General features: G+C 45.3%; 1 protein-coding gene across 4 annotated transcripts in view; it reads left to right on the top strand.

Annotated features, from left to right (window-relative positions):
• Positions 1-23,103, top strand: part of cep164 (centrosomal protein 164) — a 54,825-nt gene that overhangs the window by 18,417 nt on the left and 13,305 nt on the right. For 3 of the 4 annotated variants that reach the window (XM_089013196.1, XM_089013197.1, XM_089013198.1), the window contains exons 10-16: positions 786-1,547; positions 10,404-10,501; positions 10,601-11,218; positions 12,293-12,460; positions 13,055-13,241; positions 13,346-13,420; positions 13,489-13,611. In XM_089013196.1, the coding sequence (XP_088869322.1) occupies positions 786-1,547; positions 10,404-10,501; positions 10,601-11,218; positions 12,293-12,460; positions 13,055-13,241; positions 13,346-13,420; positions 13,489-13,611 (2,031 nt within the window). The remainder of the gene's footprint in view (positions 1-785; positions 1,548-10,403; positions 10,502-10,600; positions 11,219-12,292; positions 12,461-13,054; positions 13,242-13,345; positions 13,421-13,488; positions 13,612-23,103) is intronic. The other variant, XM_089013199.1, reaches the window with a different exon arrangement.

Raw genomic sequence — 23,103 nt, forward strand, 5'->3', positions numbered from 1 at the left:
CTCGCTAGCTAACTCGCTATCCACCTAGCTAGCTTTCATCTATCTGTCTATCTCTCTATCTGTATGTATCCATCTCTATCTCTCTGTCTAGCTAGATAGCTATCCACCTAACTAGCTTTCATCTATCTGTCTATCTCCCTTTCTCTATCTGCATCTATCTCTATCTCTCTGTCTAGCTATCTACCTAGCTAGCTTTCATCTATCTATCTAGCTATTGAGCTCTCTCTCTTTCTCTATATCTCTTTATCTCTCTGGATAGCTAGCTAGCTATTCATCTAGATAGCCTTCATCTATCTATCTAGCTATTGAGCTCTCTCTCTCTCTCTGTATCTCTCTCTGGCTGTTTTTTGTTATTCCTGCATTGTACATTAGCCCCTAATCACGGGCGAATAAAATTGTTTTGAATTTCGAACAAATTGCTTTTCGAACAGCCTTCTGTAGTATAGACGAAAACCTGACTACTTGTGATTTTTTTTGTGTATTTTTTTTAATTTATTTTGGTCATAGCCACGGCTCATTTGAAAATGTACTCAATAGGCCAAAATTATACATATCTATACATTTAGCTTCCACTTACAATTTTTGTTGTTGTTGTGTATTTTGTCATGTGTAATTACTTACTTAACACCGTCTGTCAGTCCTGCATGTATTTGTCAAGATTGTCACTGACCGCCCTGACTTTTGCACGTGTGTTCAAATGATCTGACTTGTCTTTGTCTGCCTGCTTCCCCCCCTTTCTACTTTTCCTCTTTTTATGTTTGGAATGGATGGACTGTTTACACAAGTACTCTTTGAGAGGTCGCCGATTATCTGTTCGAAAGGAGGGCGAGGACAAAGAATCCCAAGAAAACGATGAGGAAAAGAATAGTCGAGAAAAAACGGGGGATGGTGGCGATGTTCACGACGGGAAGGGAGGCGGTCGCAGGAGTCTGGAAAATGAGCAGAAAGAAACCAGTGATGATGAGAGTGACAAGAAAGGCAAAGGAGATTTTGGAGGTTTAGTAGAGGAGGACATTTTGGACAACACATGTGACAAAAATGGCAGAGTCCATCATGTGGATATCTCGGACGAGGAGAAGATGGAGTGTGCGGAGGTGATAGAAGAAGTTGTCCAGGAGAAAGAAGAAGACAATGATATGTTCAAGGTTTTCTCAAATAATGACGCAAAAAAGACTGAGGGGGTTATGTATAAGAGTACAGCAGATGATAATGGCGGACAAGATGGAGAAGAGGATGTTGACAGTCATGGAGATTTGGAGCGATGCTCTTTGAGCCAGAGGAAGCTGACGGAGGACGAAGATGAGGTGTTGGAGAGTTGTCTCGCCAGTGAAGATGGACGAATGCATCACAGAAAAGAGTTGAAAGACCAATCCCATGCCCAAAAGGCTCAATCAACATCTGTGAATGAGGAGGTCATGGAGATTGTGGAGATGGCAACAACTCCATCTGACCAGTACGGCAAGACGAAAGCAAAAGTGGCTGTTGTCAATGCGGCTTGCGACCAAGAGATGGACAGTGTGAATAATCAATCCCCCCTTCCTCCAGAGGTAGGGTTTGCTGTTCACTCTCTGTGTACTGTCTGCTCATGTGACTTGTTGTTAGCTTAGCCTTCCACGTAGCGATTGGTTGTAAGCATGCCGTGCCATTAACTCATTCGCTGCCATTCCAGAATTTATTCGGGAATTGAAAACCGCGACGTGAAATGCCGTTCCCGAATTTCTTCAGGTTTTTTTTTCTTGCGAGGGTGCTGATTGGATTGGATTTGCCTTTATTAGTCTCGCAGTGGAGAAATTTACATTTCACAGCGTCAAAGTGATAAAAGGAATGAAAGTAGAAAAACAAAATACATGAGCTGCTGGAAAGGCAGCCACTCTCGCGGCGCCGTCTTGAAGTCAAAAGAAAAAAATATATATATACAGTGTGACCTCAAATTACAAACACCTCAACTTACAAACTTTTTGTCTTACAAACGTCAAATTTATGAAAATTAAACCTTATAATAAGCACTATTTTCATAATACACACCCACCACGGCTGGCGGAGTGATCTTCGGCGGAAGCACACGACCGAACAGCACCAAAGGTTAAGTTACCAACAGTCCTTATGGAAGGTTGATGGAACGACAATCAAAAAGGTAAATAAAACTTTATTTTACAGCACAGTTTATTTCTTTAATTACAGTCGTCATGTAATGCGCCTCTCTTGCCAAACAGCAATTCCCTTTGACCTTCGACCTCCAACACCATTCCATCAAGCCATAAATGACCATCACAAATGTAAATAAAGTGACTTTATGATACAATGCAGTGTATTTCTTTCATTACAATAGCACATTTATTATACATAGAATAAGGTATGTTGTGTGTAGTTTTAAGGCTTATTTAGTTTAAAAGTATATTTTATGGAAACCCGGGAACTGATTATTCCCATTTTAATAGTTATGGGAATTCCTATGGGAATTTTTTTTTTCGCTTTTCGCCTTACACACTCTGTCTGGGAACCAATTAAGTTCGTAAGTTGAGGTCTCACTGTATATATATAAAAAAAAAATCCTCGTCTCACCCCTCATGGGTGGTGTCTGTTCCCCATTTTAGCTCGGGACCTCTACCAGAGGCCAGGAAGCTTGAGGGTTCTGCGCAGTATCCGTTCTGTCCCCAGCACTGCACTTTTCTAGACCGAGATATCCGATGTTGTTCCCGGGATCTGTTGAAACCACTCGTCGACTTTGGGGGTCACTGCCGAGTCCTCCGACCACCACAGGCACAACTGTCACCTTTACCTTCCAGGCTCTCTCCAGCTCCTCTCTGAGCCCTTTGTATTTCTCGATTTTCTCATGTTCCTTCTTTCTGATGTTTCCATCACTCGGGACCGCTACATCCATGACAACGGCTTTCCTTTCCCCTTTATCTATGACCACGATATCTGGTTGGTTGGCCATTACCATCTTGTCAGTCTGTATCTGGAAGTCCCATAGGATCTTTGCTCGGGCATTCTCTACTACTTTGGGAGGTGTTTCCCATTTTGACCTTGAGGTTTCCAGTCCATACTCCGCACAGATGTTTCGATAGACTATGCCAGCCACCTGGTTATGGCGCTCCATGTAGACTTTCCCTGCCAGCATCTTACACCCTGCAGTTATGTGTTGGATTGTCTCAGGTGCCGCTTGACAACCTACACCTTGGGTCTTGTCTGGTGTGGTATATCCCTGCCCCTATGGCTCTGGTGTTCAGGGCCTGCTCTTGGGCAGCCAGGATGAGTGCCTCTGTGCTGTCCTTTAGGCCAGCCCTCTCTAGCCATTGATAGGACTTCTTGAGATCAGCCACTTCTGCTATGGTTCGGTGGTACATCCCGTGTAGGGGCTTTTCCTCCCATGATTGTCCCTCTTCCAGCACCTCATCCTCTGTTCCCCATTGTCTGAGACATTCTCTGAGTACATCATCCGTTGGAGCCTTCTCTTTGATGTATTCATGGAGCTTGGATGTTTCATCCTGGACAGTGGCTCTCACACTCACTAGTCCCCGGCCTCCTTCCTTACGGCGTGTGTACAGTCTCAGGGTGCTGGACTTGGGATGGAACCCTCCATGCATGGTGAGGAGTTTTCGGGTCTTAACATCCGTGGTCTGACTCTTCCTTTGGCCACCTTATTATTCCTACAGGGTATCTGATCACTGGCAGGGCATATCTGTTTATTGCCCGGGTCTTGTTCTTGCCATTGAGCTGGCTTTTGAGGACTTGCCTCACCCGCTGGAGGTATTTGGTCGTAGCCGCTTTCCTTGTTGCTAGTTCGAGGTTGCCATTGGCCTGTGGTATACCAAGGTACTTGTAGCTGTTTTCAATGTCTGCTATTGTTCCTTCAGGGAGTGAGACCCCTTCAGTGTGGACTACCATGCCCCTCTTAGTCACCATCCGACTACATTTCTCCAGCCCAAATGACATTCCGATATCACTGCTGTAGATCCTGGTTGTGTGGATCATGGAGTCTATGTCCCTTTCGCTCTTAGCATACAGCTTTATGTCATCCATGTAGAGGAGGTGACTGATCGTAGCTCCATTCCTGAGGCGGTATCCATAGCCTGTCTTGGCGATTATCTGGCTGAGGGGGTTCAGTCCTATGCAGAACAGCAGTGGGGAGAGTGCGTCACCTTGGTATATGCCACATTTGATGGACACTTGCGTTAGTGGCTTGCCATTGGCTTCAAGTGTGGTTTTCCGCATCCTCATTGAGTTTGCAACGAAGGCTCTCAGGGTCCTGTTGACCTTATACAACTCCAAGCATTCAGTGATCCATGTGATTGGCATCGAGTCATATGGTTTCTTGTTATCAATCCAGGCTGTGCACAGGTTGGTATGTCGGGACCTGCTTGTGCGACTGTTCTGTCAACCAGCAGCTGATGTTTGGCACCTCTAGTATCTCTACTAATGCCTTTCTGTGCTTTGCTCATGTATTGATACATGTGTCTACTTATCTTAGCCGCAATGATGCCTGACATGAGCTTCCATGTTGTGGAGAGACAGGTTATCGGCCGATAGTTGGAAGGAACTGCACCCTTTGAGGAATCCTTCATGATCAGGATTTTTCGCCCTTCGGTTAGCCATCCTGGGTGAGTTCCATCCATCAGCAACTGGTTCATTTGTGCTGCTAGGCGCCCGTGGAGAGCTGTGAGTTTCTTTAGCCAGTAGGTGTGGACCATATCCGGGCCTGGTGCCGTCCAGTTTTTCATACCTGAGAAATTGCTCTTCCTTGTATATCTGCCGCTGTGATGGTAACTGGGTTCTGTTCAGGGAGGTTGCTGTGCTCCTCTTTCAGAGTCACCAGCCATTGTGCACTGCTGTTATGTGCGACCTCCTTCTCCCATATGCCTTTCCAGTATCATTCAGTTTCCCGCCTTGGAGGGTCTGCTCTGCTGTTAGAACCCTGCCACTGAGCGTACACTTTCGCAGGTTGTGTTGCGAACAACCTGTTTATTCTTCTGGCCTCATTCTCTTTCGTGTACCTCTTTAGGCGACTGGACAAGGCCTGGTGCCTTTGTTTGGCAGTTTCGAGTGCTTCAGGTATGGTTATCTGCATGTACCTCTTGGGTATTGGCCTTTTATTCACACCATTCCAACCGTCTTTTCCATGGTGGGTAGTGGTTGCTCTCATGGTTGCTCTTGTAGCCAAGCATCTCTAGGATCACTGATGCTGAGGCGTATATCAGCTCATTGGTTTCCGTGATCGTTCCGGTCGGGATCGTTCTCAGTGCTGCATTCACAGTTTCCATGAGACTTTCAGGTGGTACTTCACATCGCCATTGTAATCGGTGTCTTCGTTGCCCAGTTTTCATTCTTGCCATGACCTTATTTCTCAGGTCAGTTGCTGCTTCACTCAGCATTTCATTCATTGGGGCTGGCTTCCCAATCTCATCATTCATTGGGGCTTGCCTCCCAATCTCTGGTTGAACCTCTTCCTCTGATGTGGCAGCCTGGGGCCCTTCACCTCGGAATTTGTGTTGTACCTCATCAATCTCAAGTTGTGATAGCAATTGCCGTTTGTGGATATTGGAACAATGAGCTAACTAGTTGTTTCGTGGTCAACCATGACTGTGGGTTTCGAAGTAACCATTCAGCCCCCATCTCCGCATGTAACCCCTCTACTAGGGTTGCTTGAGTAGTAGCATTCCAACAGAGCCATGTTATCGCATCTCGTCCATCTCCGCTTTGTTCCAGTAGCCCATTTTTCATCAAGGTGCTCTGGTTCCCCAGCACCCGACGCAGACCTTGTTTGGCCGGGCGACGTCTGAGCCGGCATGTCATTCCATTTATTGTCTCTCATCATTGTATAAGGTAGGCATTACCGTGAAGGGTCTTGCCCAAGGACCCACACTGGATGATGTTTTTATGCTCATTTTCTCTGCCCCAAGTGGGATTCGAACCCTCGTCTCCCATATGCCAAACCGATGCCTTATCAACTGAGCTATCCAGCCGCTATAAAAAAAATCCTCGTCTCACCCCTCATGGGTGGTGTCTGTTCCCCATTTTAGCTCGGGACCTCTACCAGAGGCCAGGAAGCTTGAGGGTTCTGCGCAGTATCCGTTCTGTCCCCAGCACTGCACTTTTCTAGACCGAGATATCCGAAGTTGTTCCCGGGATCTGTTGCAACCACTCGTCGAGTTTGGGGGTCACTGCCCCGAGTGCTCCGACCACCACAGGCACGACTGTCACCTTTACCTTCCAGGCTCTCTCCAGCTCCTCTCTGAGCCCTTGGCATTTCTCGATTTTCTCATGTTCCTTCTTTCTGATGTTTCCATCACTCGGGACCGCTACATCCATGACAACGGCTTTCCTTTCCCCTTTATCTATGACCACGATATCTGGTTGGTTGGCCATTATCATCTTGTCAGTCTGTATCTGGAAGTCCCATAGGATCTTTGCTCGGGCATTCTCTACTACTTTGGGAGGTGTTTCCCATTTTGACCTTGAGGTTTCCAGTCCATACTCCGCACAGATGTTTCGATAGACTATGCCAGCCACCTGGTTATGGCGCTCCATGTAGGCTTTCCCTGCCAGCATCTTACACCCTGCAGTTATGTGTTGGATTGTCTCAGGTGCCGCTTGACAACCTACACCTTGGGTCTTGTCTGGTGTGGTATATCCCTGCCCCTATGGCTCTGGTGTTCAGGGCCTGCTCTTGGGCAGCCAGGATGAGTGCCTCTGTGCTGTCCTTTAGGCCAGCCCTCTCTAGCCACTGATAGGACTTCTTGAGATCAGCCACTTCTGCTATGGTTCGGTGGTACATCCCGTGTAGGGGCTTTTCCTCCCATGATTGTCCCTCTTCCAGCACCTCATCCTCTGTTCCCCATTGTCTGAGACATTCTCTGAGTACATCATCCGTTGGAGCCTTCTCTTTGATGTATTCATGGAGCTTGGATGTTTCATCCTGGACAGTGGCTCTCACACTCACTAGTCCCCGGCCTCCTTCCTTACGGCGTGTGTACAGTCTCAGGGTGCTGGACTTGGGATGGAACCCTCCATGCATGGTGAGGAGTTTTCGGGTCTTAACATCCGTGGTCTGACTCTTCCTTTGGCCACCTTATTATTCCTACAGGGTATCTGATCACTGGCAGGGCATATCTGTTTATTGCCCGGGTCTTGTTCTTGCCATTGAGCTGGCTTTTGAGGACTTGCCTCACCCGCTGGAGGTATTTGGTCGTAGCCGCTTTCCTTGTTGCTAGTTCGAGGTTGCCATTGGCCTGTGGTATACCAAGGTACTTGTAGCTGTTTTCAATGTCTGCTATTGTTCCTTCAGGGAGTGAGACCCCTTCAGTGTGGACTACCATGCCCCTCTTAGTCACCATCCGACTACATTTCTCCAGCCCGAATGACATTCCGATATCACTGCTGTAGATCCTGGTTGTGTGGATCATGGAGTCTATGTCCCTTTCGCTCTTAGCATACAGCTTTATGTCATCCATGTAGAGGAGGTGACTGATCGTAGCTCCATTCCTGAGGCGGTATCCATAGCCTGTCTTGGCGATTATCTGGCTGAGGGGGTTCAGTCCTATGCAGAACAGCAGTGGGGAGAGTGCGTCACCTTGGTATATGCCACATTTGATGGACACTTGCGTTAGTGGCTTGCCATTGGCTTCAAGTGTGGTTTTCCACATCCTCATTGAGTTTGCAACGAAGGCTCTCAGGGTCCTGTTGACCTTATACAACTCCAAGCATTCAGTGATCCATGTGATTGGCATCAAGTCATATGGTTTCTTGTAATCAATCCAGGCTGTGCACAGGTTGGTATGTCGGGACCTGCTTGTGCGACTGTTCTGTCAACCAGCAGCTGATGTTTGGCACCTCTAGTATCTCTACTAATGCCTTTCTGTGCTTTGCTCATGTATTGATCCATGTGTCTACTTATCTTAGCCGCAATGATGCCTGACATGAGCTTCCATGTTGTGGAGAGACAGGTTATCGGCCGATAGTTGGAAGGAACTGCACCCTTTGAGGAATCCTTCATGATCAGGATTGTTCGCCCTTCGGTTAGCCATCCTGGGTGCCACTGAGCGTACACTTTCGCAGGTTGTGTTGCGAACAACCTGTTTATTCTTCTGGCCTCATTCTCTTTCGTGTACCTCTTTAGGCGACTGGACAAGGCCTGGTGCCTTTGTTTGGCAGTTTCGAGTGCTTCAGGTATGGTTATCTGCATGTACCTCTTGGGTATTGGCCTTTTATTCACACCATTCCAACCGTCTTTTCCCATGGTTGCTCTTGTAGCCAAGCATCTCTAGGATCACTGATGCTGAGGCGTATATCAGCTCATTGGTTTCCGTGATCGTTCCGGTCGGGATCGTTCTCCGTGCTGCATTCACAGTTTCCATGAGACTTTCAGGTGGTACTTCACATAGCCGTACTTCACATAGTCGGTTTCTTCGTTGCCCAGTTTTCATTCTTGCCATGACCTTATTTCTCAGGTCAGTTGCTGCTTCACTCAGCATTTCATTCATTGGGGCTGGCTTCCCAATCTCATCATTCATTGGGGCTTGCCTCCCAATCTCTGGTTGAACCTCTTCCTCTGATGTGGCAGCCTGGGGCCCTTCACCTCGGAATTTGTGTTGTACCTCATCAATCTCAAGTTGTGATAGCAATTGCCGTTTGTGGATATTGGAACAATGAGCTAACTAGTTGTTTCGTGGTCAACCATGACTGTGGGTTTCGAAGTAACCATTCAGCCCCCATCTCCGCATGTAACCCCTCTACTAGGGTTGCTTGAGTGGTAGCATTCCAACAGAGCCATGTTATCGCATCTCGTCCATCTCCGCTTTGTTCCAGTAGCCCATTTTTCATCAAGGTGCTCTGGTTCCCCAGCACCCGACGCAGACCTTGTTTGGCCGGGCGACGTCTGAGCCGGCATGTCATTCCATTTATTGTCTCTCATCATTGTATGAGGTAGGCATTAGCGTGAAGGGTCTTGCCCAAGGACCCACACTGGATGATGTCATTGTGCTCATTTTCTCTGCCACAAGTGGGATTCGAACCCTCGTCTCCCACATGCCAAACCAATGCCTTATCAACTGAGCTATCCAGCCGCCAATATATATAAAAACACACACATACAGTACACAGTGCAGAGGTCGCTGGTTCGCGTCCCGGTCCGGCCTCCCTGTGTGGAGTTTGCATGTTCTCCCCGGACCCGCGTGGGTTTTCTCCGGGTCCTCCGGTTTCCTCCCACACTCCAAAAACATGCATGTCAGGCAGATTGGATTGACCATTCCAAATTGTCCCTAGGTGTGAGTGTGAGAGTGACTGTTGTATGTCTTTGTGTGCCCTGCGATTGGCTGGCAACCAATTCAGGGTGTCCCCCGCCTCGTGCCCGAAGACAGCTGAGATAGGCTCCAGCAACCCCCGCGACCCTAATGAGGAATAAGCGGTACGGAAAATGAGATGAGATGAGAGAGATGTTTTTTTGTATTGTCGCCCTCATTTCAAGCTCAGACAATTCCAGACCCATATGACTTAGGAATTAACTCTTTTTTTCTAATGGATTGGATGAGACTGGATTTGCCTTTATTAGTCTCGCAGTGGAGAAATGTACATTTCACAGCAGCAAACTGATGGAAGGAATGAAAGTAGAAAAACAAATGAAATGAAAGAAGAGAATCTAAGGTTTCCTACGCTGCATTGAATGTTTATGTCGTCCTATAACACAATATTCTTTGTGTCCTGGAATTCGAGTGATAGTGACAAAAACCCTGGCACTGGAGTGGACACATTTTTGCACATCGTGTGGCAGTGAATGAGTTATTTTTGTGTGCGTTTGAGGGAAAGCTAATACAAAAAGGATGAAGAAATTCTTCATACCTTCACCATTATTTTTATTAATCTTTTTTGTATGGCCGCCCCCATTTGAAGATCAGATAACTCCTGATCCATATAACTTAGGAATTAGCTCTTTTTTCTGATGAAAGAACAGAATCTAATGTTTCTTACGCTGCATTGAATGTTTCTGCAGTCCTAAAACTGTATTATTCTGTAGGTCCTGGAATTTGAGTGATAATGACAAAAAAAACCCTGTCAGGGGAGTGGAAACATTTTTGCACATTGGATTGGATTGGATTGGATTTGCCTTTATTAGTCTCGCAGTGGAGAAATTGATTGGCAGTGAATGAGTTAATAATTGTTTTTGTGTGGGAAAGCTAATACAAAGAGGATGAAGAAAGTCAACATACCTTCCCCATTACTTTTGTTTCTCTTTTTTGTATAGCCACCCCCATTTCAAGCTCAGATAACTCCCGACCCATATAACTTTGGTTTCTTTCACTCCATTGAATGTTTATGTAGTCCTCAAACTCAATATTAGAATCAGAAAGCCTTTAAAAGCTAGAAACCTGTGCATAAACTGTTTTTTTTTTTTAATTTGTCTCGCAAAGATGTCGGAAAAAGTTTTGGACCTGAATGATCTGTCTGGCTCTGTGAGTCCATTGGAGAATATTGAGGATGAGGAAGATACGGAAGCTGAGATGAAGAAGTGAGTGTATGACGAGGTGCACAGTCAAGCACATCACAAATAATGACTGTGAATCATTTTCAGAAATTAACTTATTTTTAAAATGCGCTTTCTCCAAAGGCAAATGGCAGACGAAAACAAAGCCACATCTCCAAAAGTCGATTTCCTGGTGCTCCACCAATCAGGTGTGCCAAGAGAAGCTGGTCTCCCCTCAGCTCCGACTCTGCACAAGCCTGAAACATCGACACGTCGACTGTGCCCAATTTCCAACGCCCAAATCAACGAAGTGGAAACTGCCGTGCGGAGTTCTGGCAGCCCGTTGGAAGACGACTTTGTAATCGGGAAAAATGAGAAGAAAGAAGAAGAAGAAAATGAGGGAAGGGAAACTGAAGAAAAAAAGAGCGTAAATGAAAGGAGTGAGGAGCAGGACGGAAAAAGCGGAGATGCCGTATGGGTGGTGGAGAACTGCAAAGAGCAAATAATGGGGGAGAACCAAAAAAGAGCATTTGATCTTCAGGAGACGATGAGAAGAGAAGAAGAAGAAGAGAAGGAACATTTGAAAAGAGAGAAGGAGAAGAGAATATCTCTCTTCATCGAGGATTTAAAGAGAGACGAGGAGTCAGAGAAGGTTCGATTCATGCAGGAGAAGGAGCGAAGAAAGTGTCTCCTCCAAGCCCAGCTGAGAGGCCAAGAACTGGAGGAAGAAAAGCTGACGGAAGAGAGCAACGAGAAACTCAGGTACTGGACTTCCGAGTATGAGAGGGCGCGACATTTTCACAACTTTTATTGTCGCCTTTATTGATCACTTCGCACAGTTTTAAAAATTTGGGTGTTATTGTTGAGCAAAAAAAAACAATTTGGAGAGCTTTTCAAAGCAATACAGTGAGACCTCATCTTACGAAGGTTTTAGCTTCTGAACCTTTCGCCTCACGAACATTAAATTCGCAACCATATAGTGTTGGATGACGAACTGCTTTTCGGTGGAAGAGCACCAAATCACACGGTCGAACAGCGCCACGGTGGCTGGCGGACTAGTTTTCCACACCCACTTTCTTTGAGTGCAGACATGGCTTGTAATTGAGTGGAGTACTTTTGCTACTATGGGACCGAAAAAGACCCCGCCGCAGGCTAAGTGTTAAGCCGAAGACGACACAAAAGAGAATGATGGTCGAGCAGAAGGAGGAGATCATCGGAAAACAGGAACGAGGTGTGCATTTGTGTGATATAGCGTCCCAGTACCAGTACGCTAAGTCGACCATTGCTACGTGTGGCTAAGAGTGTTTCTGTGTTGGCTATGCAACGGTCTCAGGCAATAGAAGAGATTGAAAAACTTGATGTTGATTTGGATTCCCGAAAATCAGCGAGCAGGTTGAGTGAGAGTATTATCGCTGAGAAAGCACAGCAACTTCACTCTATCATCAAGCGGCAACAACATCAACGACCATCACAAAGGTCAATAAAACGACATTATTATATAGTACAGTTTATTTCTTTAATTACAATCCAGTAGCATATTTAATATACATAAAATAAGGTATATTTTGTGTAGATTTAAGTCTTATTTTGTTGAAAATTATGTTTTATGGGCACCTGGGAATGGATTATTCTCATTTTAATGGTTTCTTATGGGAAATAACTGTTTGGAAGATCAACTTTTCGCCTTGCACACACTTTCTGGGAACCAATTAAGTGTGTCATTGTGTCACTGTATGTCATTTTTATGATGACATCACAAAAAAACATTTCTCTTGAAAAAAAGTCAACTTTAAGCTAATTTTTTTTAATTCTGACTTTGCTTATCTGCCTTTTCAGAGCTCTGAAGCAGCATCTTCTGTCCAAGAGGGAAGAAGAGGAGGTCAAGTTGAACACGGAGTCCGACGGGATAATTGCAGCACTGAAAGACTCTGCGTTGATGGAGAGAGAAAAGAAGCTTCGTGAGATGAGGTCACAAAGGTGCATGGGAGCAGTTGCGGCATGCAAGTGAGTTCTCAAATGCAAATCTGAAGTCAAGATTAATGACTGTTATTGTGGTTTACATAGGACAGTGTTCAATTTTGGTTCAAACATTGGCGAGCATCATGACACTGACATGCTTGATTTGCTTTTGCGGGCCGAAAAAAGTCAATGCGTGGGGCCGATTTGGCCCCCGGGCCTTGACTTTGACACCGGTTGTATGAGTGTTCACAACCTTGCGGGGGAGGGGGTGCCGATCAAGCATTGGTCAGACCTCTGGCGATGTTTTTCCCTTCCACAAGGGGGTAGCATTTCCCATTTTTCCATGTTAGCGATTTGTTCCAGCTTCAACTGTTGTTAAAGCACTATATAAACCAATATGTATGTATTGCATTGTATTTTGGACAGCCACCCTCATTTCAAGCTCAGATAACTCCAGACACATCAGTTGGGAATTGACTCTTTTTTTCTATTGAAAGAAGAGAATCTCAGGTTTCTTACGCTGCATGGAATAAGAACAAGACTAAACAGACACAGGAAAGTAATATATTCAGCCTATTTTATACACCGTATGCTATTATATTTGCATGTGTGTGTGTGTGTGTATGTTTGTGTGTTCAGGGAGGAGCGTGAAGCCTTGCTGAAAAATTTGCAAATTACACTTGAAGAGAAAAAGGCAGCGGGGCATGACACGTTGGAGACTCGAAATAAGGTGGACGTTGAGCATCTGAAATCTGAGTCAGAAGAAAACGTGCAAGTAGAGAAAAAGAAACTTCCAGAAGAGCAACTCAACTCTTTTAAAATGGAGGTGTTTAATAGTTTTTTTCTTTTGAAAATAAAAACCCTCAATGAGCTCGGAAATAACATCTTTCTCATTTTATTGGGGTGTGTTTTTAATATGGTTGCTAAAAGGTCAGTGGCATAGAAAGGAGGAGGCAGCATATTGGTCCACGTCCTGAACAGCAGCTAGCAGAGTACCGCATACAGGTACTTTCGTCAAAGTCCCTTCACCGACACGGGACTTTCAATATAACCTTCATTCATTTTCCATGCAGCATTCCGATTTGTTGCTGGAAGTGCGGGAAGAAGTGCAGCGCGAGCATGAGAAGGAGCTGGAACTGCTGAGGGAGAAGCACAGGAGGAAGCTAAACAATATCCGAGATCAACACCTGGAGGAGGTGAGAAAATTAAATTTGCTCTCTTGTGGTTTTGAGGAAGATCTCAATCTCTTTTTTCATTCATTGAAGGTGCGCCTTATAGTCCGGTGCGCCCTATACGGGTAACATCCGAGTTACGACCGGGTTCCGTTCCAACAAAACGGTTGTAAGTCAAACAGTCTTAAGTCAAAATCCATTCAAAATGGCCGACGTGAGATTTATACTACAGGATAGTATACCATGTCAATCTGTTGTTTTTAAGCAACGTTTTCGATTGAATGGTATTATATACCAAACTGTTTACAGTTCATTTATAATTTTATAACTTTAGTGTCATTTTTATCATTTTGTATTTTGTATTATCGATTTTTATTACTGTATAACTGTACCTGTAATGTATACAAAACTGTTTGCTGAACAGTTCTGTTGTGCGGAAAGACAGCAAGCAGGTGGAAAGATGATAGAAGTTCACTCAGCCAGATGCAGGAAGGGTATTGTGAGTTTTTTTTATTTGAAGTCGCAGTGGATATCAGTTTTCGGCTGACCACAGGTAATACTGCTCTCCAGGCTGTCCTTTCTCCCTCTTCTTCCTCCTCAAAGTGACTGGGTCAGTCTGGTTTTAAAGGTGCTTCACCTGAGCTTCTGGCCAATCAGGTCCCAGCGGCAATTGGCCATTCCCAGGTGGATGCAATCACCTTATCAGAGTCAATTAGTGGTCGCCCAACTCTACTGTTTTGTATGGGGCAAAATGCGCACCTTTCTCCCATCCAAAATCCAGAAAACACAAAATTATTTAACATTTCTTTTGGCATCATGACATCATTCACACCCTCTCCTCAGAGTTCAGACATTCTTGACAAATAATCAGCCATGACATTTTTCTTGATATTTTTCAATGCTCAATGTTGAACTGGTATGGTTGAAGGGCAAGACACCACCGCAGTATTTTCGCATTCTGGTGTTGAATGGAGTGCATCCACTTCAGGGCTTGATAATCAGTCTGTAATCTGAATTCCCGTCCAAGAAGGTAGTAACGGAGTGAGTCAATTTCCCACTTGATGGCTAGGGCTTCCTTCTCAATGGTGGACTATTTCTTCTCCCTCTCAAAGAGTTTCCTACTCAGGAACAGGATGGGTCTCTCTTCTCCAGCACTGCCCTGTACCAGAACTGCGCCGAGACCAACATCCGAAGCATCCACTTAGACTAGAAACTCCTTGGAAAAATCTACACTCTGCAGGACAGGAACTTGACAGATGAAAAACTTTAAGGCCCTAAAAGCTTGTTCACATGCTGTTGTCCATGGTCGAGGTGATTGTAGCAAATGTAGCAAAGTGTGGAATAAACCTCATATACCAACCAATCAGCCCAAGAAATGACCTCAATTGCTTCTTGGTCTGGGGAGGTGGTATCTTCTCCACTGCCTTCACTTTCTCCACTTCAGCAAGGCGTAACGATCCCACCTTCTTCATGCAGGGTGAAATGATCCCACCACTGCCACCAATTGTTGTGCGACGAGACAGCAAGATGATAAAAGTTCACTCAGCCAGATGCAGGAAGGGTATTGTGAGTTTGCTTTATTTGAAGTCGCGGTGGATATCAGTTTTCGGCTGACCACAGGTAACACTGCTCTCCAGGCTGTCCTTAATCCCTCTTCTTCCTCCTCAAAGTGACTGGCTCAGTCTGGTTTTAGAGGTGCTTCACCTGAGCTTCTGGCCAATCAGGTCCCAGCGGGAATTGGCCATTCCCTGGTGGTTGCAATCACCTTCTCAGAGTCAATTAATGGTCGCCCAACTCTACTGTTTTGAATGGGGAGAAATGCGCACCTTTCTCCCATCCAAAATCCAGAAAACACAAAATTATTTAACATTTCTTTTGGCATCATGACAAGTTCATTTAAAATGTTATACTTACCTTTTCGTGTCGTTTTTATCATTTTATATTTCATATTATCGATTTTTTTTATTCCTGTATAACTACCTGTAATGTAAAATTGCTCTCCCTGCTAACAGCCAGAATAGGTCGTCCGACACACATGCTTGGGGAAAAAGCAATATACAGTACTACAGGAGATGTTGCCAAGACAGTATCTGCACTGTATAACTACTGTATTGAGTGTAGTCACACAGTATTTTGCTGTGCGAGTGTGTGATATGCTGGCTGGCCAAAATTGTAGTACGCATTGTGGTGCCAGACGTAGAATAAAAAAAGGGTCTGGGGGTTGTGGTCGTACGTACGGGTGGTCGTAAATCACGCTGGTCGTAACTCGGATGTTACATGTATTTGGAAAATTCTAATATATATTTGAATACAGTGAGACCTCGGTTTATGAACCTCTTGGCTTACGAACGTTACATTTATGAAAATTTTACCTTGGCAGACGAACTATTTTTCGGGATACACACGGAGCTGCCACAATGAGTGATGTGTCGTTTGAGAACGAGCCCGTTCTCCTAACAAGAAAATGGTGGCCACCGTGTTTGTCCTCTATTCCCCGCCCCCAGTCTTCGGTTAAAGCCACGCGATTGGTCAAGAACACAGCAGTGGGGGATCGGGTTACAAACAGAGAGAGTGAGGCCGTTCTCCAAAAAACAATATGGCGTCTCCGGTTAAAGCCACGTGATTAAAGAGACAGGCAGACAGAGAGAGTGAGAAAACGCATACACACGAAAGGGAGATGACAGAGTTTGATACAAAAAAAACAAAAGTGTGAGAATAGTGAGAACATGGATAGAAAACAGTTAAAATATATGGGATATTTTGTGAGAATAGTGAGAAAATGGATAGAAAACAGTTCAAATATATGGGATATTTGAACTGTGTTCAGGCTCCACAAATAACCCGCACAAGTCATCTGTACACTTGATGCAAAAAGCTATCAACCCAGCTAAACAGATCACAATTGATGAAGAACTAGATACAATTACCACAGAGAAAACACCTACAAGGGATCATTCCTCAAAATGGTGAAAGAAGGTTACGTTGCTCATCAAGTCTTTAATGCTGATGAGCATTAAACGCATGACCACTCGATTCCATCAAGCCATTAACGACCATCACAAAGGTAAATAAAATGACTATTGTACAGAACAGTTTATTTCTTTAATCATAATACTAAAGCACATTTATTATACATAAAATAAGGTATATTTTGTGTAGTTTTAAGGCTTAAAAAATTAGAAAGTAGAAAATTATGTTTTATGGGGACCTGGGAACGGATTATTCTCATTTTAATGGTTTCCTATGGGAAATTAATTTTCGGGATACACATATTTCGCCTTACACACTGTCTGGGAACCATTAACTTCGTAAGCCAAGGTCCCACTGTATTATATTTGAAAAAACTTTGTCATTCATTGAAAGTGCGCTTTATAGTCCGGTGCGCCTTATACAGTGGAGCCAGGGTTTACGAACACCTTGCCTTACGATATTTTCCGGTTACGAATGTTAAATTTAAAAAATTAAACTTTGGATTAAGCACTATTTTTCGGGATATACACGGAGCGCCGCCCCACCACGGCTGGCGGAGTAATCTTATAGTAATCATATTTTGCAAATCAACCCTGTACTCTTCAAATTAATTTCTCCGCTTGGAAACTAATAAAGGTGAATCCGATCAAATTCAATTTGTTATCGTCATCAAATTCAATATGTATATCGTATATATGAATCAAATCATCTGTTCTTGGACTTCAGGGGAATGACAATTGTCAGGTCAAAACAAGTGTAATAATGAGCATTCACTCAGCAGGGGTCCTCGGAAAAGGACCCAGACGAACACGCACTCCTCTCCATTCGCTCCTTCTGCATTCATTTATTTTGTTGGCTTATGTATTTGTTCACTCAGTCTAATTTGCCTGCCTATTTAATTTAGTGTTTGTTTCAACTGGACGGTATTCATCAAAGAGCTATGGGAACAACATTATGTCATTCATGAGGATGTCGAGCTGGCATAGATGGGCAGGTTTTCCGATGAGACTGGGTAGTCATCTGGATGGCCCCCCGTCAAGTCCTCTTGCAAGGTAGTCTCGTCCTGTGAAAGAGAGACATGGGTGGCAAATTACACGCAGGCAGGAATAATGTTTTTTTTGCACAATATGTGCGTGAATGTTAACGCAACTGCCTTATTCCTTTTCTTTCCGTGTATATACCCATTCGGCGAACGAATCAATTAGCCGATCCTTGAATGCGGCTGTGAATCTTGAAAACATTTTTTCCAGGTGTCCCCCAAAAAAAATTTCAACTGTTGATCGTTTCCAGGCGTGCCCATAAGATGATCAGATTGATACAATGGACAGAAGGTCCTGATTTGCTCTTGTGAATCCAACGCTGTCAATATCACTTGGTGAATTGATTTGCTGACTCAAGTTGCGATGACTGTCTCCCCAGTCATGAGCGCTCCATGTTGCTAGATTGTACCAAGCACAGCTGGAGTCACCAAAGGGGGGGGGGGGGGGGCTTGTCCCCCACCCTTCAAGGCAGAGAAGGAGGAGGAGGGCTGGGCTGCCCGCTCTCTCTGTTCCTTTGTCTCAACGAAGCTCACACCCAGGGCACCCCACTGTGTCAACGTCTCCGCTCAAGCAAGGCGTGCACATACACACACACACAATGCACGTACACACAATGCACACACACAGAAGCACACAAGGGACACACAAAAGGACACGGACAGACAGCTCCTCCAAAATGGCCCCCCCTCAGTTTAACGTAGTAAGTCTACGCCCACAGAGCTCGGCGCAGATCAACCGTAATTAGAATTCCTTTGGCCAAAAAAATTAGCAATCCATTCATTCAACATAGCTGCATGCTCGCGGCGCCACTCACCCGTGAAGCAATCCTGAGCCACGAGCACCAAGAAGGGAGGGGCGGCCCACTCGAACACACTCGAAGGAAAAAGGGCTTCGTCCCCTGGAAGAAACGCGGGGCCCACTCCTTCCCGGGTTTCGGCACCAATAATAATGTGTTGGAAGTGATCGTTCGTTCCTGGTTCATAGCTTTTCAATGTGTTGATGGCAGAGGATGGTTAAATCAGCAGGAAGCCAGGTGTTGGACAGAATAAGTTAGTTTAATCTTGTAGACAGCAAGGGCATCGCGGTGTCGGCCGAGGAGGAGGCAGGGAGAGAGAGAGAGAAGCGCGGACTGGGAGAGCATTTATATGACGGACAGGATGCGACGCAATAGGATGTGACGTAATGTGATGTGACATCATGTAAAGGAAGGCAGGATATAATGAGGTGTGCGTTTGTCTGATTTTGCGGCCCGGTACCGATATGCTAAGTCCACCATTGCTACCATCCTTCGCAACAAAGCTTTAAACAAAGGCTTTATTACTCGATGCTTTCAAATAACTAATGACACCGAACTTGTCACGTGCGAGTTGACAGCTGGGGCGGGGCCGCCGCTCCCGACCTCCGCCAGCTGCTGTCATTCCCCTAATCACCGACATTGGGACATTTAAACGAGTCGCTGTCACCAGTGCAGGATGATTACGATACCTCGCGCCTCGCCAGTGTCTTGGACTTGTCAGCACAAGAGTTTGCTTCGCCCAAGGTGATTGCTAGCCGTGATTGCGTAAGTTTGTTGCTCTCCGGGATCGCGAGCTTTTGCACCCGCGTGTGCCATTTTATTTTGCCTAGCTTGATAGGCTGGACAGATCGCCCCCGCCCGCCTATTCACTGTACCCCTTTTTGTTTTCTTTTGTCGCGTCCGGGTCCGTGAAATCATCGGACCTGCACCTTTTGTTGTAATAAAATCTCTGCCGGCACCTACGGTACTCAAAGTGGATGCAGATGACATCGAGGAGCTTCTTGCTGACCATAATGAGGTCCTCAACACAGAGGATTGGATTTGCCTTCAAGAGGACAAGCAGAAGCAAGCCATTCAGGAGTTGTCATCTGAGGGCGAGGAGGAGGAGATGGCTGCAGCATCAAGTGAGAGCATCAAGGAAATGTTGGCTAAGTGGAATGATACGTCTGTGTAAGCTCTCAGTCGTACAGGAGTGGTCCATCGATGAGAAGGTTTCTTCAGCCGTCATCTGTACAAAAGTGAAGGTTTCGGACGTTTCGCCTCCTATCCAAGAGGCTTCGTCAGCGAACTAAAGTCTGACTGGTCGTATCGGCCCCATTTATATATCCTAAAGGGTCATCGCCTTCATCACCTAAAGGGATATATAAATGGGGCCTCTTGGATAGGAGGCGAAACGTCCGAAACCTTCACTTTTGTACAGATGACGGCTGAAGAAACCTTCTCATCAATAAGTGGAATGATGTGCAGGCTTTCATTGAACAGTTCCATCCAGAAAAGACTGTGGCTATGAGAATCATCTACATGATGAATCAAAGTCAGTCAAAGTCAGCTTTTTTGTCAAATATGCTAATATGCATGACATACAGCACAGATGAATGATAATGTGATGTCTCAGTTTCGTAAGACCTTACACGTCAAAAAGCAACATGTGTCAATTAAGAGACATCAACGACCACCACAAATATAAATAAAGTGACTGTATTATACAGTGCAGTGTATTTCTTTCATTACAATACAATAGCACATTTATTATACATAGAATAAGGTATGTTGTGTGTAGTTTTAAGGCTTATTTAGTTGAAATGTATATTTTATGGAGACCTGGGAACGGATTATTATCATTTTAATGGTTTCTTATGGGAAATTAATTTTTGGGATACACACTTTTCACCTTACACACTCTGTGGGAACCAATTAAGTTCGTAAGCCAAGGCCCCACTGTATATGGAAAAGGTTTGAAAATACACCGTTCATTAGGGTTGCACCTTATACTCCGATGCGCCTTATACATCTGAAAATACAGTACTATTTCATGTCAATCGGCTTTTTTGTTCATATTTGTTGTCATCAATGTATGCCTGTTTAGTTTTTATAACTCATAGTGACAATACATACTGTACTTTATTTTAATATCAGAGGGTTGTGCCAGGAGGGGTAAAGAGTTTGATGGTTCTCTTTATCTGTAAGTAGGTTCGTTGTCAGATCTCCCAGGCAGGTGACGCGCAGAGCTTGATCGTGGCGTGGAGTCGAGCAAGTCGTGCCGTGATGTCCGAGATGAGTCTCCCCCGTGGTTCGCCCAATCTCTCTGTCCTGCGACAGCTCCTTTTATACAATTTACAAGCGTGTGCTATGCGTCAGGGTGATACGCACATCAAGGAGATCAAGAAATTGAAAGACATGAAAGTGTTGAAAGGCGCACTTCAAAATCATACACTCGTGTGACGCAACAGGGCTCCCCTCCTGGATCCGAAGTCAGTGAAAACGATGAAGGAAAAAGAAATAAAAACAAAAGTCACTCAGCGACATGATGAGGCCAGGCAAGATGACGGTCACCGGGCATGGCAGGCGTCGGTTGGGAGGTTGCCGAGGAGGTTTCGTGGTGTCTGAAGTCGTTGTACGGGAGCACGGCAAAGAGTGCTCTACGACTGCCAGTTTGAGTCGATCGATGGAAACTTTCCTCGCGGCCGTCGAGTCGATGCCGGAAGGTCTTCTCACCGTGACTTGTCGGAGAATCGATGAGGGATTGTGAGGACGAAGGTGCGTAGGGTTGGCCATGCTGCCGGGCACGGACAGGCCGGTCATCGGCGACGGTGGCGATGATCGCGTTGCCATGGCGCTCTGCAGGACGCTGAGGAAGAACGCTGACGTCGGTGGCCGTGTCGGCCATGAAGCGTCTTCCCGAAGTCCGATCGTGGACATAAGCGATGTCCGACGATGTCCGATCGTGGACATAAGCGATGTCCGACGATGTGCGATCGTGGACATATACGATGCAGCTAGTTGCAGAGTCGCCAGGCGAATTGGACGATGTCGGCCATCAGGGTGCGGCAGGTTTCACGGTGGGGTCGGGGCGCCCACGGGTGGTGGCGGCCCATCGGGAGCTCGGCTTGAGGGGTCTTGCTGTGAAGATGCCGGGTTCACGGGCGGCTGGGAAATCTGGAACTTTCCATTTGGAGAGTTGATTGGGCTGAGGAGGAGGGAAAAAAATCCTCCTGGCTGGCTCGCCAATAAAGAGTTTGATGTTTCTCTTTATTTGTAAGTAGGTTCGTTGTCAGATCTCCCAGGCAGGTGACGCGCAGAGCTTGATCGTGGCGTGGAGTCGAGCAAGTCGTGCCGTGATGTCCGTCCGACGCCCGGCGTGAGCCGGGCGTGAGTCCGAGATGAGTCTGCCCCGTGGTTCGCCCCATCTCTCTGTCCTGCGACAGCTCCTTTTATACAATTTACAAGCGTGTGCTATGCGTCAGGGTGATACGCACATCAAGGAGATCAAGAAATTGAAAGACATGAAAGTGTTGAAAGGCGCACTTCAAAATCATACACTCGTGTGACGCAACAGGGGCATCCGATGTAAAAGCTTGGCCAAAACAAACATGCGGATCAAACCTCTAAAGAAGGAAGACGCTGATTTGCTGTGGCGACACCTTGAAGGAAAAAGCCGAAAGGAAAAAAAGAAGACTATTTTAATATCACAATTTAGGTCTGAAGGACCCACAGAATATTGCGCTTAGGACTACATCTACATTCAATGCAGGGTTAGAAACCTTAAACTCTCTTCTTTAGTCAGAAAAAAGAGTTCATTCCTAAATGATATGGGTCTGGAGTTATATGAACTTCAAATGAGGGTGGCTGTCCAAAATCCAATGCAATACATACGTATTGGTTTATATGGCGCTTTAAAGGACAACCGACACCACTTTTTTGTTTCCTAACTGACATCAGAACAACGTTTTATAGCATCTAAAATACCCAAAACATGCAGGATGATATTTTTAGTGAAATGCAAAACACCAATAAAAAGTACTTCAAGTGTGCTGAAACTGCAAAAAAATTGAAACCGGAAGTGGCCAGTTTCAGAGGGTCCTGCCCCCTTGTTCGTGGTGTCAGGCCAAGACATCCTGCCTTCCTCGAGAATCAAAACAATGGCTTCAGATTCGGAGAACATACTTTCTTGTTACTCATCCAGTTATGATTCAAATAGTTCTGCAGAGGAAAGCATCCACGTTTGCAATCAATTAAAGAATTTATTCCGTGTCATTTTGAAGCATCAGAGAGGGAAATGTCGCACCCAAAAAAGGCAGAAGATGGAGAGAAAACTCATTGGAAATTGGCTCAAAAATTATTGTCGGCGAATATCAAATAGTTACTCGGTGCAACACACAAGGATTCACCGTCGCGTTATTTGTGTTTTCCTTCTAATTTCGCCATCAACACGAAGTTTTCAAAGTCAAAGTCAGCTTTATTCTCAAATACAGTATGGTAATATGCATGACAGATGAAATTACTGTCCTCTCGGACCCAGCATGCAAGGCTGACATTAACAAACATAATAAACAAAAAAATGCAAATTTGCCGGGAGAGGGGAGCCACTGCGTGTTCACGTGCCGCCATCTTGGGAAAAAACAAAAAAATAAAAGGAACAAATAACATGACAACACAGAGACAAATCAGAGGCAATCGATTAAAGGAGTCCTCCCATATCTATTCGAGCCG

The sequence above is a fragment of the Hippocampus bargibanti genome, linkage group LG14 (assembly GCF_051943395.1).
Source record: "Hippocampus bargibanti isolate YZ-2025 linkage group LG14, ASM5194339v1, whole genome shotgun sequence".
Lineage (NCBI taxonomy): Eukaryota > Metazoa > Chordata > Actinopteri > Syngnathiformes > Syngnathidae > Hippocampus > Hippocampus bargibanti.